The sequence below is a fragment of the Zootoca vivipara genome, chromosome 1 (assembly GCF_965207765.1).
Source record: "Zootoca vivipara chromosome 1, rZooViv2.hap1.1, whole genome shotgun sequence".
NCBI lineage: Eukaryota > Metazoa > Chordata > Lepidosauria > Squamata > Lacertidae > Zootoca > Zootoca vivipara.
This window is the reverse complement of record NC_142582.1, coordinates 124,828,370-124,848,941: the sequence shown is the minus strand read 5'-3', so window position 1 is coordinate 124,848,941 and position 20,572 is coordinate 124,828,370. Positions and strand designations below refer to the sequence as shown.

General features: G+C 45.0%; 1 protein-coding gene across 3 annotated transcripts in view; it reads left to right on the top strand.

Moving 5' to 3' along the window:
• BRF1 (BRF1 general transcription factor IIIB subunit) overlaps positions 1-10,252 on the top strand; it is a 202,972-nt gene extending 192,720 nt beyond the window's left edge. For all 3 annotated transcript variants that reach the window (XM_035104684.3, XM_088673764.1, XM_088673763.1), the window contains exons 17-18: positions 2,904-3,072; positions 5,799-10,252. In XM_035104684.3, coding sequence (XP_034960575.3) covers positions 2,904-3,072; positions 5,799-5,836 — 207 coding nt within the window. In that variant the 3' untranslated portion in view covers positions 5,837-10,252. The remainder of the gene's footprint in view (positions 1-2,903; positions 3,073-5,798) is intronic.
• Positions 10,253-20,572: the final 10,320 nt, after the last annotated feature.

Here is a 20,572-nt window from a genome sequence, read left to right as displayed (position 1 = left end):
CAAAAACAGCTTGCGCTCACGTCAAGGGAAATTAAAAAAAAACTGCTTTGTATGCACCCTCATTAGAAAAACCTGCACATTTTTAGAACGGAGACATTCAGGAAATGGACATGATAATTAGCAGAAGGTCACGTTTTAATTAGGGTTGTGCAATTTTTTAAAATAATGGTTCAATTGTAGCTCTTTTAAATTCAGCCATTCCTCTGTGAAAACATTCAAAGCAGATGGAAACTCCTGGCATAACAATTAATATAAATGGGGATGGCGCTTCTACCACTATTACTGCCTTGTCTGTTTCTTTTGATACCTGAATTCCCTGCAGCTGTGTACAGGCGATCTGGGGTTGCATAATTGTCTTGGAAAGCAAGAGCAGAGGTAACATGAAAGGGAAAAGCTCTTATCCTCTTGACCTATTGCTGTTAGGATTATTTGGTGCTGTCCTTGAGGATCTCTGCCTTTCAGCTGGCAGGATGGGATAACTGAAAACCAACTACAGCAAGCTTCCTCAACCTCGGCCCTCCAGATGTTTTTGGCCTACAACTCCCATGATCCCTAGCTAGCAGGACCAGTGGTCCGGGATGATGGGAATTGTAGTCTCAAAACATCTGGAGGGCCGAGGTTAAGGAATCCTGAACTACAACCATATCCTAGCCAACTCCTGCACTAGTTCTTTAGTGTCAGAATAGTTCTGGTTCTGGTTTCAGCTGGGACCTCGTTAATCAAGAGAACTTATCTGCTTCTGCTTTGTTTCACTGTATTTATTATTATTAGAATTATTATTAGAATTATTATTATTAGAAACAGCCTTGAGCCCAGCTTTCGGCTCAGAAATTCTAAGAAACAAAACAAAAAAATCAGTGCAGTTTTGAAAGGTTCTGCCATCTTGATTCGAATGCTGCCTTATTGTATCCAAACATAAACGAAAACCAACTCCTTGATCTCAGGAACCGTCATCCAAAATGAGGTTGCCAAAATGAGGTGTCCAAATGCAGAATGAACAGGCAAACAGCTTTCCAAAATATATAGTAGATGTGTCTCTTGTCTTTTTGAGTGGCTCCATAGGGCAGCTAAGTGACATTAAAGACCAATGGTTGTGTCTAATGCTCGTGCAAGGAGATAAAAAACTATACAGTGGTACCTCGGTTTGTGACCACAATTGGTTCCAGAGAGCCAGTCACTCCCCGAGTTTGTTGCTCCCCGAGGCACGCTTCTGCATGTGCGCGAAGCGCCGATAGAGCACTTCTGTGCATGCGCTGCGGAGATCGCTTCTGTGCATCTGAGCGCCGCGGAACCTGGATGTAAACACTTCTGGGTCCGCGGTGGTTGGAAACCGAAGCGGTCGCTCTCCGAGGCGGTCACAAACCAAGGTACCACTGTACAACTTTTAGAAGACATCTGAAGGCAGCCCTGTATAGGGATGGTTTTAATGTTTGATGTTTTCTTATGTTGGAAGGCACCCAGAGTAGCTGGGGCAACCAGTCAGATGGGAGCACAGCACATTCCCTGGCAGAACAGTTGCGCAAAAGCCTGCACTGCTAGAAGTCTTGTGAAACTTGCTTTTATTTTCCTGTTTTCTGTACTGTACGTTGTACCTCTCTGTCTCTTTGTAATATCCCCTTGGTGTCAAATGAGAGTTGATGGTCTGGTTGCCAGTTCACTGAGTATCAGCGATGCCTCCACAGCAGATCAAACTGCCTAATTAGGAGTTCAGCCCATTGGTCCAACCTGCCTCTGTTTGCTCTGCTCCATTTGGCAAGAGCTTCAGAAAGTCCCAGGCATGAGTCTTTCCTGCTGGGAAGATCCTCATAAGTCACATGCCAGAGGTTGAATCCATTCCCATCCATCATCTGGCTTCGACTGCCAAGCTTCTGGTTCAACAAACATTTTGAAGTTTTGTTTTATTATGACTTTTTGTATTGGATCAGATTATGTGCTCTTTGTTGTATCTTTTGTTGCTGTAAACCTCATTGTGTATAGTAATGCAGAAAGGCAGTACAGTCATACCTTGGAAGTCGAATGGAATCCATTCCGGAAGTCCGTTCAACTTCCAAAATTCAAAAACCAAATCGCTGCTTCTGATTGGCTGCAGGAAGCTCCTGCAGCCAATCAGAAGCCACAGAAGCCCCGTCGGACATTCGGGTTCCAAAAGAACGTTTGCAAACTGGAACAATCACTTCCGGGTTTTGCGGCGTTCAGGAGCCAAAATGTCCGAGTTCCAGGGCGTTCGGGGTCCAAGGTACGACTGTATACAAATTAAAAAGGAAAGAGAATGAATTTCAGGGGGCTGGACTACATGACTCTTGGGTGTACCTTCCAACTCTATGATTCTATAATTCTCTGATTCATTCTGCACTTGGAGCAGGTGTTGGACCATTCAGTTGTGGCCCTCCTCCTAATTAAACAGTTGGATGCAAAATTGCACAATGAATTGTTAACTCTTTCTCCAATTGCAGCTGAATGGTACCTAATTCACCGGGCGTTGCGCACATCACTTTGTTTCATTTTGTGCTTACACAATCCTTGCATCTCAGAAGGTTTGGATTAAAGGCAAACCTATTGGGAGAAAACACTTACAATTTCCCCCAAATAGTTTCCCCAAATAGTGTTGCTTTTAAGAGCTTGTGCCTTGTTATGTGCTTATATCCACCTGCAACATCTTCCTCATTCAGTCTTTGGCCGTGCTTTGAACTATCCAAACAACTCTGAATTTGCACAGGAGAACAGGAGCACCCCCCAGAATAGCTCTAAGCTTCTTAACGAGGAGCTTTAATAGGGGGACAATAAGCAATGTGCCAAGTGATTTTCTCTTCCTTTCAGTTGGGGATTTTAAAGGGGAAAGGTGAGAGGCGATGGGTCTAGATTTTTCTTCTTCTTCTTCTTATTGCTTTTCTTATCCTTTGCAGGCAATCTTTCCAAGCACTCAGACAGAGGCCCAAGCAGCTGAGAAGCCAGCAAATGTGTTGGTAGAAACCGGGCCCGTCTCGTACAACCATGAGGAGGAAGTGGAAGAAGAAGAAGTCGAGGAAGAAGAGGAGCATTGCATGAGTGCCCTACAGCTCATGGGGGGAAATGGTAAGTCTTAACTCATCCATTGCAAAGACCCATCCACTTAAAGAAAGGACAAAACCCCTCCTTACCCCAGCAATGGCAGCTCTATACTAATGTTCCAGATACCTGTCTCTCCAGCTGCTGCAGGTAACAGGAGGACAGGTAACAGAAGGACCCCATGGGGTTACCATGGATTTAGGCTGCCAACCTCTACTATTTTCTTCTGTTGTTGTGATGTACACAATGACAGTACTTCCAGGCTTGAATAACGTTCATAAACATTTCTTAGCAAGACAGTCTTTTGGCGGTGGGAGCCATTGAGTCGATTGAATTCAGCATCTACAGACAGAGCTGAGAATACACTCCGAACTTGGGGGTACAGCATTATTGCTGCACGGAAGGTTCTCATTACGGTGTAAATATGTATGTATAGCCAAAGACTTGACACAGAACCCACTAATTGTGGTGCCTGACAGTGTCAAGGGGAGAAGGCTGGTGCTGGAGTGTTGATTATTTACTGCGCCATCGTCTCAACACCCTTAATTTCGCACTGGTGCTGTTTTCAGCTTTTGTGCAAGGTCTATAGAATAATCACAACAGAGTGGTTTGATCTGAGTGGAAAGGGGTCATTCAGACTGCAGGAAACTCTTTCTCCTCTAGCAAATATGATTAGAATTGCACTCCTAGAGAAATATAGCCAGAGAGGTGTGCCTGGGCTGAATGAAGCTGAAAGAATTGTAATGATAATGATTTTGTATATTAAATAGTATCAGTACTAGTAACTGTACAAAATTAGTTAGAGCTCGCTGAATCATTCCCCCTCTACTACTGTAACTGTTTTAAAAACCATTCTAAACATAATTTTGTCTCCCTGTTATGTGAACACTGATAGATTTGCATCACAAATTTGCTTTGCGTCACCAAGTGTTCAATTGCACCATGATCCAGGACAGCCAACCATCTCATCTGTGACTCTTAGAGCTATGCAATTCCCTTCCTTTGGAAATTTGTCAGTGGATTTTGAGGCCCTCCTTGTTTTCTCAAACCAGGTAGTTAGTCAGCCTAGGGATGTCAAAAGCCAGCTATCGAAAGCAGAGAAATGTATCGATAAGAAAATCAAGATTAAAGTATACCCCTAGAGATGAACATCTCCAACAAGAGGGGGAGAGAGTTGCATTGTTGCAGGATCCACTAAAGCATTTAGCAAGGATATAGACATATGCTCAGCACATCCATAAAATTGCAACCAATTAAAACCCTGTTTGTAGAAAAAGAAAGAAAAGAAAATGCAGCAGCAGCTACAAATAGAGCTACACTCTTTGGTAATCATTTCTGCATATATTTGAAGAGACAGTGCGGTATAGTGGTTAGTGTATTGGACTGGGGAGATCCAAGTGTGGTAGAGTCTCCTTCTTTGGAGGTCTTTAAGCAGAGGCTTGACAGGCATATGTCAAGAATGCTTTGATGGTGTTTCCTGCTTGGCAGGGGGTTGGACTGGATGGCCCTTGTGGTCTCTTCCAACTCTATGATTCTATGATTCTAAGTTCAGAAGCTTGTCTCTTAGCCTAACTTTCCCAGTGAAGATAGGGAAGAAGGAAGGAAGGAAGGACGGACGCCCATATGTGCCACCCTGAGCTCTTTGAAGGAAGAGCATGATATATGTGTAATAGTATTTGGAGGAAGTTTAATCTGATGCAAGTTGCAAGCCTAAATGTAAAGAGGTTCGAACAAATCAGGTCTAAGCCAGCAGAGGACTAGAGTTGGAGCTGCTTTAATTTGATTTTTAACTGGAAAAGGCAGTTTTTGAAAACTTTAATCTCTCTCTAAGTCTCCCTAAGCTTTTAGAATGGGGGGCAGATTATAATTTAAATGATTTACTGCAGAAGCAGATTCAGCAAGCATGCACGCATCTGTGTTACCATTGACCATTAAGTGTCGCTGAGAAAAGGGTTCCCTGTGTTATCAGGGGGAAAGTGTATGTGAGTGAATATAACAGAATGAGGCAGAGGCAAGACAGGACAGGAGAGCATTGTGAAGGTACCTGAATTGGATGGAAAGAAAGGACAATTCCTCTCTCTCTTGGTGTGGTGTGAGTGAGTGAGAGCAGAAGGTCTCAGATTTTAACTAAGCTAAGCCTTGTATTCAAGCCCTGGCCTGGCAGCCAGAGGTGAGACAGAACTGCACGCAGGTAGCTCCATGCAGTTCCATATGGCTGTAGGGCCAGAGGAGGGAATCCCCTTTCTCTGTAGAAATGAAGCAGGCTGAGGGAGCTAGGGCGGAGCTCTCTGCCAGCTCCTGGCAGGCTAGTAACATTTTTTTTGGAGACTAGCAACTTTTGGGGGCATGTTCATAAGGCTCTTTTAAGGAACAAATTTCCTGGGGTAGGCTAGTTTAAAACCCAGCTAGCTTTTTTCTCTCTCTCCAGCGAAACCTGCAATTTGCTTACCTCGATGCAGCTAGAAATTACTTGACATTTTGGATGCTACAGAAATTGGCTCACTTGCTCATTTCTGTGACCTACATTTAAGCTCTCTTGTCTTTTTAAAAAGTGTTTCATTGGACTGCTTTTTTGTGTGTGATTTCTTCCTGTGCTTAACCCCCCCCCCCCCCCCCCGCATTGTATATTTTCCTAGGAAGGACTATTTCTGTTGTCTTGTCTTCTGGGAGTGGGTGGGGTAGAGGCTAATCTATTAAGGGATCCTCGGTTATCCTGTCTCTTCTGATAATTTTTCTCCCTTTGGCATTTTCAGATTATGGCTGTGAGATGGACGACGACGAAGGATACTAATTCTAATTGCCTCCTAATGGGATCGGTGAAGGACGTTAAGCTGGCGATGTCAACAAACCCTCCTGACTTCCATTGCTTGCTGGTCAGTTTCCATTGACCTGTAGCCTGGCACCGGGGTTTGGCTTTCGAATACTTGAAATGTTTCTGGATCATGTTATGAGAAAGGGACTCAGCGAAGCATCCATTTCAGGGAACAAAGGAGAAGAGGCAAAATGGCTGGCACAACTCGGCGGCGTGGTGTTGGAACTGCCTTGTGGCTGTCCTTGGTTCAGCCACATCTCCGTTAGAACACATATATGACAAGGAGAAAATCATAATAGTGTGCAAAACCTCCAAGTGGAAAAGTTGTGGACATGCACTGTTTACATTGGGGGTGATAAAAGCACACACACCCCGCCCCTCTATAGAAAAAGCCTGACCTTGGCGTAGCTTCTGTGTTTCCATGCTGAAATAAATAACATCAGAGCTGATATGCAAGCTGCCCAGGCAACTCCTCTTGGAAAGCAATCCCAAACACCTGGTTCCCCACCCCCAAATAAATGCAGTGTTACCCTAAGGTTAGAGCGTCATTGGAAAAGTATCTCATAGAGGACAGCAGTGGTACCTTAAGAAGCTTGAAGAAGCAACAAGAGGGTTTGTCAAAGTTGGTTGCTGTATCCCGGTGTAGACTTCAGAGGTGCGGGAAACAGTTTGGACATCTTAGTAAGGGGAGTCTATTCCTGCTCCAAGGAAAACAAGCCAGGCCTTCACTCACCGCTGCTGTAAGATAGGGATAGGGCAAGTGAGGGATTGGCAGGGGAGAAGAGTTCAAGGGGAAGACTTGACACCCCTGCTGCTGACTGTAGGGCATCTCACAAGCTCCTATGCCTCTGTGATGCACTTAAAATTTAAGAGTATGGTGCTACTCACAACTATTGGGGGGCGGGGGGTTGTGCTCACTTTTTGTCCTTCTGGCAGTCTTAGTTGGCTTGGCACAATAGACAGATTTGTCTCCAGTAAGTTTTACTTTGCTTTGTTTTAAGGTAAATAAGCTACTTCCCCCTTCCCCCTGCCCCTAATGTAATGTAATTTAATATTATTTAATGAGGTCGATACAGGCTCAGCCCCATGAGAACCTTGACCAAGCTCTGCTCTCTCGGCACTGTCCAGTAACCTGTCAGAACTTTAAACCTTGTGAACCTGAGGTTAAACCAGACCAATAGTTTCCCACCTCCTCATTTCAGGCCTTGCAGGATTGCAGCCTGAATTTTTACAGCCGTTGCGTTTGACTCCTTTGACTTTCTAGGAGCACAGCATCTATTTGCTCGCTGGTAGCCAAAGGACGCATACCACAGGGGCGGTTTTCATCCCTGTTGCCTGGCAGGCAAGGAGGATGTGCCGAGTTGACTTTGTGGGAAATGGATTCCCCGCCCCATTGAGACAAAAATACACCCAGTTCTCCATGTTGGCCTTGTCCATGCCAAAAGGTCAAGCTGCCTCTTTTCTATGCCATTGCTTGCTTTTACCAGAGCTCCAGGCTGGAATATCCTAGTTAGAGGATAAGACCGAAAGCGATGCTTTTCTGAATTCAGAAGAGCTAGTTCTTGCTCAGCTGGTATTATTGAGATGTACCACTTCGGACTGCAAGTGGGGACTTACATAGTGACCTGCTCAGCCATGCAAGAGCTACAAATCCCTCCATGCAGAAAATTCCCATCATCCCTGTCCATTGGCCATGCTGGCTGGGACCGATGGGAGTTGGAGTCCAATAACTTCTGGAAGGCCCACAGGTCTGGCACCACTGGTTTAGTCGAAAAGGCCCACCATCCCCCACTCTCAGCCTGCGATGTTCCAGCCCAGATGCAGATTTTCCAGCTCTCTGAGAACTAGACTCAAGTCACTGGGAGATGGTAGGACATGGCAGAAGGAGGTGACTCAGATCTCCTGGGGCATCCTGCATTTAATTCTGTGACTGGGATTTATCTGGGCGTTTATCTGAAGTACTAGGTCTGGATCTGTAAAATGGAGATTCTTGCTTCGATAGTACGTGGCCACTTCTGTTTTGGCAGAGATTGCTGTGGCAAGCTCCCTCCTTTAAAAAACAACAACAAAACCCCAAATAATTCTTTTTAGGGACCAGGTACTAGGTGGTGAGCTTGCCAGTATCTCACTATCTGCTTCTTTGTGGTTGGCTGGGTCCATGCAGTTGCCCTGGCATTTGCTGCCTGCTTTTCACGTGGATTATCCGGGCAGCTTGGCATGTCTCCTTGCCAGACTTGCCTCCTTGAGGCCAGGTTTGCATAGCTAGGCTCTGATTTTAGACTACAACTCCCGTCAGTCCCAGCCAACAAGGTTGAGGAAGGCTGAGATTTGGAATCTGGCCAATCCGTATGAAATACCAACTGCAGGAATAGGAGAAGCAGTTTTGGGGGAGATGTTTAATCTTTATTCTCGGGCTTCTATTGGTCTTTTAGCAGTTTGATTTTGAATCCAATAGTATGTCATTGCGGAGGCAAGAGAAGTTTGCCCACTTCTCAGCTGCGAAATGCTTAAGAGGTCCTGTAGGATCAGCGATTTCCCCCCTCCTCCCTCCCCAGTGTGTTACTTTGGCTCAATGAGGGTTTTTTGTTTTGTTGGCTTTTTTAAAGGGTTGGGATTCTGAGGACCAATTTCAGTGTCATGATGGAGATACATGATCTTTAAATTCTTGCAGAGAGCACCTACAAAGGAGGCACAGTTTGGATTGGGCCACAGCACTGGGGGAACTGGATTGAACCATCCCCCAGGTGTTTCCTAATGAAACTCGCCCACCCAAGCTGCTGTTTGTCCTCTTAGGGAAAGCTTATGTATACTTGTAAGTTGTAGCTAAAGTGGGGGCAGGGAGGAAAGGGTTAAAATACCATACACTGCCTGCAGGAATCCCAGTAATTGTATCCACTCCCCAGCGACTGCTATTTTCATTTTGTTGAAAGGATGCTTATCAGGTGCAAAGGCACATCTAACAACCAATCCAGTTTGGCCCTGAGTTCCAGTTCCCATAAATGGGAAAGTTTGCAGGCCTGCTGAGGAGCATTTCACAAGCCACCAGCTCTGCTGCGATCCTTTGCCTTCAGCTGCAGGAGGGCTGAGGTGTGTGTTTTGTCTTGCGGCTGCAGAAAGGTGTCGTTTTAATAAACCTTGGAATGCATAAGAATTTTCAATCCTGCCTCTCACATTTCTAAGTCATGTAATATTACACACAGATTTCTTTTATTTTTCTTTGTTCATTCCTCCTCGGTGTAACTAAGCTCAGGGAATACAAACGGATTAGCAGATGCCACCTTCTGTTTTCATAACTACTTAGGGAAAATGTTAAAATAAAGGCGAGTACACAGTTCACCCTTGTCTGCTACTGTTAACATATCGCAGTGACCTTGGGGGAGGCACTTGGCTGCGTTCCCCTGAAAATAATTCGGAGCTTGCCGTATTCTGCATTCAGATGATGACGAGAGCTCACAGGGTTTCGAGAATGGTTGGTTTTAGATTTGCAAGGTGTGAATCCTGGCTCCCTCCTGCTCCTAGTGTAGCGCACATTTCCTAGGCAGAATCCGCAAACTGTGGCGTTGTGCTTTTTCTACCTTGAAGTCTTTCTAACCTTTTGTCACTTGGCCTCAGTTCACAGACTTGCCAACACTTAGGTGGGTGGAACAGGAACCCTACATGTTCCTGATTGTGCAGATCCAGTATTTGCTGCCGCCGCCGCCTCTCCTAGAAACCTCCACGTGGTCAGATGCTTGCGCAGTCCTGCATAGACGCTGTCTGCACAGTGGAGGAAAGGGGCTAAGCTTGCTCCTCTGCCAGGCAAATGTATAGACTGCATTTTAGAGAACAATTTAGGGCTGGCAAGCTTTGATGGTGACGTGTGTGCACCAATTGCATCTCAATTGTATGTGCTGTTTCATGAGAGCGACTCCCTTCTCCACAGAAAGACTTGGGCGGGAGCTGTGTAGCATCGTCTTAAAAAGTGACCTCCATATTAGTTCTCGCTGTACTGTTTGCCTTGCCTCTGGATTGCGTGGGAGTTTATCGCCTCTTGCTGTTTTTATGTATCACTCCTTGCATAGTGCCGCTTGTCGCTCTCGTCTTAACAAGGCCAACACATTTGGTGCGGGGCAGTGCCAGCGAATCGAAACAATCTGCAAGCATCTTGAAGGGTCCTTACAGCCCGCATCTTGAGCCACAGCCTGCCGTCTCCCCTCCTCACCCCCCAGACAAATTGTAATATCTGTTGTAAATATTTTTTTAAAAAGTCATCTTTTATTATGTGTTCTTGTCTTCCCTTGCAGGCTTTTTTGTTTTGTTTCTTAAGACTGCTCCTGTGTGACTTGGACAGCAGTGTACAAAATACCCAGTGTATATCCTTATTTTGTGTCTACAAAGCAAAAGTGTTTTAAAACATTTAAGGGTGTGTGTATGTTTTCTTTGAAAGTGTGTGTTTCCCCCCTTCCTGAACAATGCATAAGCCAACACTCTCTTTCCACTCTCTCAACTTGGCACACGCACCGTTCTAATCTGATGCTGATAACTGAGTAAATGAGACCCAGAGACATTTCAGAACCATTCACATATATCAAAGCAGGACTTCTGCAGCCTAGTGGTTGGGATCAATGGGACAGCTGGAAAGAGGGGTTCAAAGGTTCAGTTTGGGGCCTGCTTCGCAACCGATGTTGCCCCATGGCAGTCTTCCACATTACTGTTACATCGCTCCCTCTGTACTTTTCTTACCCACATTTATCTTCTGGCTTTCGTTTGGTTCCTACTGCGACAGTATTCCAGCACTTGGGAAGCATGGGAAATGTGTATTTCCTATGGACCCTGTTGCTGCTGTAGGAACCATGGGCCTCACAGACACCCTGCTATGGGGCCTTCCTGTTGCTAATTTGGGGGAGAGGGGAGGCAGTGGGGGTTTCCCACAGGGCATTAAGACTCTGCCACACTCATTCTGATGTCGGCAAGAGAGCAATAGAGCCCACTCTTCAAAGAGAGCTTCCTGAAAAAACAAACATTCTTGCTTCTGCTGTTGCCCTCCTCACTCTGGCCACACCCTTCCAGCGCAGCTCTTAGAGGTGCCTTACTTTCATAGGGAGAGGACCAAGGGCCAGATAGAGACATGGAGGGCAACATTTGGCAGCAAGGCTGGTGTTCCTCATTCCTTATTTAGGCCAGCATTGCCTTTGGAGGGCGGCCTCTCCCCAGGAACTTGGGCAGAAATCATTCCCAGGCTTCCTTGCTGGAGACACCAGGAGTCTTGTGTCCTCTTGCACGCAGAGCATGATACCTTCTGCAAGTGAGCAAATGCCCCTAATTCTGATCCTCTGCATTCTCGCCCCTTTACCTTTACCTTTATGCCACTGCACATATCCAAAGGAATCTCCAAGAGGCATACAAACTTCCTTAAATAATCAAATTGTATATTGCAAATGAGAATCAGATACAAAAACACGTAACGAACCACATTGAAAATGACATAATTTAAACAAGAAAACGACACATTCTGTGAAACGTTTTTTTGAAAAATACGAAGTATAAATTCCATATATAAACATGAGTGTCCGGAGCGAACCGGCAGTAAATCACACAGTTCAAGTTGGAGTTAACTCTCTATTAGCAAAAACCTGACCGACACGGGATTGTCAGGCCTAATGAGTACGACAACTCGTCTGGCCCCCATAAAGCAGTTGCTGAGACTGAGCTTCATGAACAAAAGCAGAGATGCATTTAGGAATTAGGAGATGTTCAAAGGGCCCCAAATCTTCTGCCTCTTTAATTTGCAATGGGGAAGAATATCACCGAGTTTCAAGGGAAGAAATAGCAGGTTGCTGCCATGCTGCCTGTCTCCGATGCAATGCCACCCACCTTTAGTGTATGTTTCGTGACGGAATGCAACATTAAAGCTTTAATAAAGCTGTTATTAGCTGGCAGATGGTTCTGAGAGTCTTTTTAAATGTAGCAACGAAGGAAACACTGGAGGCTTTTCAAGCTACACTTCAGTAGATTGTGAATTACCACATTCTAAAAGGATCCCCTCTGCACATTTTGCTTGTGTCACCAGGGTGCAATCCTTTAGCTCCCCTACCCCCCCTTTTTTAAACCATGGGATTATATCTGCAGAAATGGAACATGTAGCAAAGAAGGAACCTCCCCTCTCCTAACGCTCAATACTTACGCCATGATTTAAATGAAAACAGTGCTTATGTGGTTGTTGCAGGTTGGGGAGGGGGAGAACAGTGAATATATTGCAGAGAGATTTCCAGTGCAATCGTGCACATGTTTACTCAGAGGCAAGTCTCTCTCTCTTTTAAATATTAAAATAAACTTTATTAGAATTCAAATCATAACAAAACAAATAAAAACCAATCAAACAACTCAAAACATCAACAAATCCTACAAATCGTTATAACTCTTTGTTTACAAATAATGTTTAAAAAACACAAATAATATCCAATACACAAATAATCCCTTTACTCATAATTAAGTCAAATAAAGTAAAATAAAACCACTCATATATACAATAAACATATCAAACAAATAAACTTATCCTCTCCTTCCATAAACTTCCTCTTGTCCTCATCTTGGTCTCATTAATTTTAGCTGATTACTGCTTCCCTCAGCCTGATAGATTTCCCTGATAGTTCTTCTTGTCTTTGTAGTCCTCACAGTACAGAGCTTTAAAAATAGATCCAGGATTTTAATGTAGGGCATTTTGGCTTCATGTAGTTCCCAAATTTCCCCCAATTTTGCTCAAATTTCCCTTTCTGACTGTAGATCTTTTTTGGGGGGAGTAAACTGCTTTGAGGTTTCATCACAATCAAGTGGTATATATCTATACAGTGGTACCTCTACTTATGAATAACTCTACTTACGGATGTTTCTACTTACGAATGAAGCTCCGTCTGCCATCTTGGATGCGGTTTAGATAGGATTTTTTCTACTTGCGAATTTTTAGATAGGGTTGCTTTGACTTACGAATTTTTTCTCCCAATGCATTCCTATGGGATTCGACTTACAATTTTTTTTCGACTTACGAATGTGCGTTCGGAATGCATTAAATTCGTAAGTAGAGGTACCACTGTATTGCTAAATGAATACATTTTGCATATGACTGGAGTTTAATTTGAAGGGGCGCTGAAATTCCTGGGTACAAATTGTATGCCACAAACTGTCTTGCGGTACCTTACAGAGTTGAAAGTTGGATGCAGACCAAGTTCATAGCTGCCAAGTTTTCCCTTTTCTCGCGAGGAAGCCTATTCAGCATAAGGGAAAATCCCTTAAAAAAGGGGATAACTTGGCAGCTATGACCAAGTTCGTTTCACGTCGCTCCCATGGACTCTGAGCAGAAGAACCTAAGGCCATCCCTCCTGAATTAGGTCAAGGGCCCATCTAGTCCAGCATCCTGTTCTTCACCATGGTCGACCAGCTGTTGATGAGAACCCCGCAGGTTGGACACAGGCACAGCAGCACTCTCCCCTTCTGTGGTTCCCTGCAACTGGTTTTCAGAAGCATTGCTGCATCCAACAATGGAGGGAGAGCATAACCACCATGACCAGTAGCCTCCAATAGTCACCCCCTCCATGAATTTGTCAAATCCTCTTTTAAAGCCATTCAGGTTGCCTCCAGTGAGGGGGAGCCCACCACCACATTCCCATGTCCTGTCTGCTGCATGTCACTGATGTCCACCTCTTGCTTAGATTACTGCAACACGTTTTTTCTTCTCTCTTTGGCAACCACTCATAGCCAAGTAAGATTGTCTTCCATAAACATGTTTTTAACAATGAGTCCATAAGTGACTCAATTCTGGATCCACACGTCCTTCCACAGTGGGGACATTGGTTTCCGGGCGGGAGTTGAACACTGTGTGGATTTGCCAAGCGTGCCTTCCTCTTAGCACGTTTCTCCCTTGCGTCCTGAGATCGAGTGTCTTCAAAGCCCATGACACCTTTGGTAAAGGCTGTTCTCCAACTGGAGCGCTCGCAGGCCAGTGTTCCCCAGTTGTCAGTGTTTATACTACATTTTTTAATATTTGCCTTGAGACAGCCTTTAAACCTCTTTTGTTGACCACCAGCATTACGCTTTCCGTTTTTAAGTTCGGAAAAGAGTAGTTGCTTTGGAAGACGATCATCAGGCATCTGCACAACATGACCAGTCCAGCAAAGTTGATGTTGAAGAATCCTTGCTTCAACACTGGTGATCTTTGCTTCTTCCAATACACTGATATTAGTTCGCCTGTCTTCCCAAGTGATGTGTAAAAAATTTCAGAGACACTGTTGATGGAATCTTTCAAGGAGTTGGAGATGGCGTTTATAAGTGGTCCATGTTTTACAAGCATACAGTAAGGTAATAGCTTTGTAAACAAGCATTTTGGTTTCCCTGCGAATGTCCCGGTCCTCAAACACTCTGCACTTCAATAGGGAGAAAGCTGCACTCTCAGAGCTCAGGCAATGCTGGATTTCGGCATCAATACGTGGGGCTGACTCTGAAGACAGTTCGGAAACTTCATCTGGTGCAGAATTCAGTGGCCAGGTTGCTCACCGGGGTAAGACGGCTTAAGCATCCTGGTTCAACCGCACGGGTTGCCAATGAGCTCCCAGGCCCAAATCAAAGTGCTGGTTTTGACCCATAAAGCCTTAAGTGTCTCAGGACCACAATGCCTCAAGGACTGCCTCTCCCCATATGAACCTACCTGGACCCTAAGATCAACATGAGGTCTGGAGGGTGGCAGCACAAGAACGGGCCTTTTCTGTGGTGGCCCCCCATTTGTGGAATGTTCTCCCCAGGGAGGTTCACCTGGCATCTTCATTATACACCATTAAGGTGCCAGGCAAAAATGTTCCTCTTCAGGCACTTGGCTGATTAGCCAATCTATAGCCTTTTAACTGGGGGGTTATTGTTTTGTTTGTTATTATGGCATGTATTTTTGTAAATACACCCTGTGATCATCGTGAGTAACCCACCTGTGCATTCTCATATTTTCTGGATCCGGACCATTGTCTTTCTTTTAACATGTCGTGCACTTTTCAAGCTGAGAGTTTCTCACTCCCCAGCCCCCCCGCCATCCTTTCCCTCCCCGCGTTCCTGTTTTACATTTGTAATATGTCATGAATCTGAAATGTAGTCTGAACTGTTATCCTGCCTGCGAAATGTAATTTGATTCTTTCCCCCCTCTTAGTGTTTGATGAGAATCCTTTGTGTTTTCATGCTTTAATACAATCTGGCACATAATTACAAATGACTCACCGATAATCTCAGTCATGGAGCTCTCTGAAATTAGATGATAATTTAGCCTGGAATTCGTGTAGCAAGAGCGAAGAGAAGACGATTTATAATTATTCCAATCAAGAGATTCTCTCTGCCCCCCCCACCCGCCACTTGTCCTCCCCTCCTTCCGCGGAGCTGCTCTGAAAATGGCTAGGGGCCAAAAGTCTTTAGACCTCTTTTGCCCCTCGCTGCCTCCCAGACAAACACGAATGATCGCTGTACGTTTTCATCAGTGTAGAAATGCCTGTAATTGCAGCTGACAAAGTGTGTGTGTGTGTGTGTGTGTGTGTGTGTGTGTGTGTGTGTTTTGTGTGTGCATGTAGAAATCTTCACCATCCCAGACCAGGGACCAGACCATTTTTGATGGCACAAGAAACAAGGACAAGTGGGCCAAATTTCAGTCCATCCAAACTGTGAGACTTTCCAGCCATACCTTTGGTCTCCATATGATGTTGGACTACAACTCCCATAAACCCCAGCCAGTTTAGCCCATGGTTAGGGATGATGGGAACTGTGGTCCCACCATATTCTGGGATCCCAAGCTTGAGGAACACTGCTCTAAGGAACCTTTCACACATTGCAAGGCAGCAAACCTGAGTCTTCCACAGATTGCTACCAGTTTTTAAGCTTCTGATCAAGGGCTGCTGGGATAGCTCGGCCAGTAAAGCATGAGACTCTTAATCTCAGGGTTGTGGGTTTGAGACCCATGTTGGGCAAAATATTCCTGCATTGCATGGGGTTGGACTAGATGGTTTTCATGGTCCCTTCCAACCCTACAAAATTATATGATATTAATGATATATAATTATAGAATCATGGAATAGTAGAGTTGGAAGGCATTATGAGGATCATCTAGTCCAGTGTCCGCCCCCCCCAAAAAAAACATGGGTTTCCAGCTGTTTTTTGAACTACAATTCCCATCACCCCTGACCACTGGCTAGGGATGATGGGAGTTGTAGTAAAAAAAAAACAGCTGTAGACCTAAGTTTGGGAAACACTGATCTAGTCCAACCCCCTGCAATGCAGGAATCTTTCACCCAACGAGGGACTCAAACTCATGACCCTATGATGAAGAGTCTCATGCTCTACTGACAGAGCTATCCCACAGAGATAAATAAGTTGGGCAGGAAGAGTGCTGGGGCAACTGAGATGCAAATGGCCTTCTAGCCTAAAACTCTGAAGGGCACCAAGCTGGACTACAGATTTACCTTTAAAGAAAAGAGGTGTGTGCAAGGACCCCAAAGGTCATCTAGTCCAACCCCTTGCAATGCAGGAATCTCAGCTAAAGCAACCATGGTAGATAGCTATCCAACCTCTGCTTAAAAACCTCCAAGGAAGGAGAGCCCACCACCTCCAGCCAAAATAGAGAGATTTAGGCTGAAATATCCTCTCTAGGGGACTGCCATGGCCTTCACAATACCCTTTTCACTTTTGGGATCCTTTGATGACAAAGCAGGGTCTCTCCCCCCCACCCCGCATCCCCGTGCAAGCATGAAAGCAAATTGTTTTTGCTATGCCCGGAGGGTTCGTGTGGCAAGCGAATGGTCTGTGGGACTCGGCTTGTCAGACCGATTCATCACGAATGCCGCTGTTCAAAGGAAGTCCATATCAGCTCTGCGGTCTTGTCTGGTGGAACAACAAGCAGACGCAGCAGGTCAAAGTCAGTTCTGCCAGTCCTTCGAGGACTCGAAAGGCTGCCGTTGAGATAACAAGGATCCGCTTGGCTGATGAGCCAGCCAACTTCAGCTGTTATCTTCAAAGTGAAGACAGGCGGGGAAGGAAACACTTCAATCCCTTGCAGGACAGAAATGGTTGCTGTTCCGGTCCATCTTGAACTAATCCCATACGGAGGTTGGATCTGGTGTGCCTCCACTCAGTTCTGGCCAAAAGAGGGAACTGTACTGAAACCAAGTCAAGGAAGCCTTAGACCAGGGGTCCCCAAACTAAGGCCCGGGGGCCAGATGTGGCCCAAATGCCTTCTAAATCTGGCCCGCAGATGGTCTGGGAATCAGCATGTTTTTACATGAGTAGAATGTGTCCTTTTATTTAAAATGCATCTCTGGGTTATTTGTGGGGCTTGCCTGGTGTTTTTACATGAGTAGAATGTGTCCTTTATTTAAAATGCATCTCTGGGTTATTTGTGGGGCATAGGAATTCATTCATATTTTTTTTCCAAAATATAGTCTGGCCCCCCACAAGGTCTGAGGGACAGTGGACCGGCCCCCTGCTGAAAAAGTTTGCTGACCCCTGCCTTAGACCGATAGGCTAAAGCAGATCAGGTGATCCCCATTAAAATATCCAGATCAGGTGATGTTCCTCGATTTGTATTGCATAGATACCAAAGGTCTACGACAGGGATCCCCAAACTAAGGCCCGGGGGCCGGATGCGGCCCAATCGCCTTCTAAATCCGGCCCACGGACGGTCCAGGAATCAGCATGTTTTTACATGAGTAGAATGTGTGCTTTTATTTAAAATGCATCTCTGGGTTATTTGTGGGGCATAGGAATTCGTTCATTTCCCCCCAAAAAATATAGTCCGACCCCCCACAAGGTCTGGGGGACAGTGGACTGGCCCCCTGCTGAAAAAGTTTGCTGACCCCTGGTCTACAAGCATCCTGTTTGCCACAGGGACCAACCAGGTATCTATGTGTCTCCTTCCAAACGGTCACTATTTTCTGGTGAGATTCCATCACATGCCGGTAAATTCAGGTTACACAAATAAAATTGCTTTAGGGGTCTTGTGCAACAAAGCCATTTCCCACAAAGAGTGGCTGGGAAAACCTTTTATAAATAAAAAGGTTTTTGTTGTTGTTGTTGTTGTTGTTGTTGTTGTTGTTGTTGTTGTTGTTGTTGTTGTTGTAATATCAGGTATAATAAGATGAGTCTGCTGGATCAGGCCAGCTGCCCATCTAGTCGGCCCAGTCCTGCCGTGAATTTTATGGCATTCAGCGTCAATCCATGCCCGTGTTCTTCACAATGTGCATAAATTTATGCCCTTAAATCACGTCCTCCTTTATTCATCTTTGCTCTAAACTACCCCCCCCCCCCGCAATGTTTTGACCTTTCCTCATTGTGGGGTTGCTCCCCTTCCAGAGAAAAGCATCTGTTTCTGCCTCCGATTTTCCTGCGAGGAGGGCTCCTTGCCGAACGGGTGTTGTGAAGATTCTCCGGCTGATATTTATAAAGCCCTTTGACGGTGAAGAGTCAGCTGTACAGTAAATGTACTATTATCTTATTAGTCATGCAGCCTAATTATCTTGACTCGAGAGTTGCGTTATGAGAAACAGAAAGCTGAGGCAGTTTGATCAAGAGCTTTTTGAGGAGTGCTCCTCATTAGCCCAATAAAGGGCCTCCTCTCTTTTCATCAGGCGGCATGAAGGCTCCCAGGAAAACGCTTGCAGTCCCGTGGATTGCAGGAATTGTATGCGTAGCCCAAAGTTACATTGGCAACTTCAAGGCTTGGTTACTGGAATGCGTTTTACGTGCGACTGGTTGCCGATTTGCTAATTCACAAAGGCCTGGACAACTTGAGTCCAAAGTCCCTTAAGGACCGCCTTTTCCTTATGTTACGCCTTGACCCCCCCCCCCAAGATCCTCTGATGGGGTGTTTTTGTGGTTCCCCATACCCCTGAGGTCCGGCAGGCCTTCACTAGCATCTGAGCCCTCAGAGTGGCTGGCTCTGCCCTGTGAAACTCCCTGCCACTATTTTTTTTAAAAAATAATTTTTATTAAATTTTCCAAATGAACAACACCAAACAACAACAAATAACAACAACAACAAACAATTTTTATTTATTTTTATTTTGCATTTTATCTTATATTCACCTATCTCAGTTCATTTTACTCTGCCGAGCTTTGACTTCCCTCCCTCCCATCATTCGGTTTTCTTTCCCACTCTTATCTCGCAGATCCTTTTAATCCAATTAAAACCAATTCGTAGGATTTATTTCAGTCCTGCAAGTGTCTTTAAACTTCTACAGTTCTTCTCCATATAGTCCACGAATTTACTCCATTCCCTTTGGAACTTTGTCTCTCCCTGGTTACGGATCCCGCAGGTCAACTTTGCTAACTCTGCATAGTCAATCATTTTTGTCTGCCACAATCGTCCTCAGTCGTCCTCAATTTGTCCTCAATCGTCGGTATCTCCTGTAATTTCCATTTTGGGGCTAGTAAAGTCCTTGCCGCGGTTGTGGCAGAAACTCCCTGCCACTAAATGTTCGGCAGGATCCACTCCTGTCTTCTTTTAAACATCTTCTGAAAACTGCCTTCCTTAGATGGGCCTTTGCGGTATGAATTTCTCTCTCCAACCAGCCAGTTATGCATGTTGTATTCCACCTTGATATACTCTTCTGAAAATGCGGATTATAAATACTGTTATAGATTTCTGGGGACCCCCCCCCCAAAACCCTAGAAGTTAATAAATGGTAAGATTTTGATTGACTGGGATAGGGATGAAAGTAAAGGTAAAGGGGCCCCTAACCATCAGGTCCAGTCGTGTCCGACTCTGGGGTTATGGCGCTCATCTCACTCTATAAGCCGAGGGAGCCGGCGTTTGTCCGCAGACAACATGACAAAGCTGCTTCTGGCGAACCAGAGCAGCGCACGGAAACACTGTTTACCTTCCCACCGGAGCGGTCCCTATTTATCTACTTGCACTTTGATGTGCTTTGGAACTGCTAGGTGGGCAGGAGCTGGGACCGAACAACAGGAGCTCACCCCGTTGCAGGGATTCGAACCGCTGACCTTCTGATCAGCAAGCCCTAGACTCTGTGGTTTAACCCACAGCGCCACCTGGGTCCCCAGGGATGAAAGTACCATCTGCCAAACTGTGCCAGACAAGGAATCCCTGGGTTGGCTTATTATGCAAACCTTCCAACTCTACTATTCCAAGATTATATAATTGTAAGTAGTAAGTAGTAGTAGCAAACCAGCCTGGCTGGCCAAAAAAAGAGTAAATGAAGTCAAGCCTACCTCACAGGTTCTAGTTACAGGTAGGTAGCCGTGTTGGTCTGACGTAGTCGAAACATAATAAAAATAATAAAAAATAAAAAAATATTTTAAAACTTTATTTTGTTTCGACTACCTCACAGGGTTGCTGTGAGGGTAAAATGTGGACATCACCATGAACTTGAATGAAAGGTGGGATATAAATGCAAGGCACAGATATATAGATAAAATCGACAGTTGAAAAAGCAAATGTACATAATAAAATTGCCTGTCTGGGGCAGGTGTGCCTGAACAAAAATGTTTTTATCAGGTGTTGAAAGCAGCAAAATGAAGGTGTCAGCTTGCTATCAATAGGCAGGGAGTTCCAGAGAAATAGGTGCTGCCACACTAAGTGTGGGATAACATTGGGTACTGTTTATTCTGGGATGTCTCTTTTCACACATGCACGTGTCCATTAATGGGACTTGATTTTAAGATGGAATGCTCCAATCTGATTAGCTCTGGGCATTTTATGTA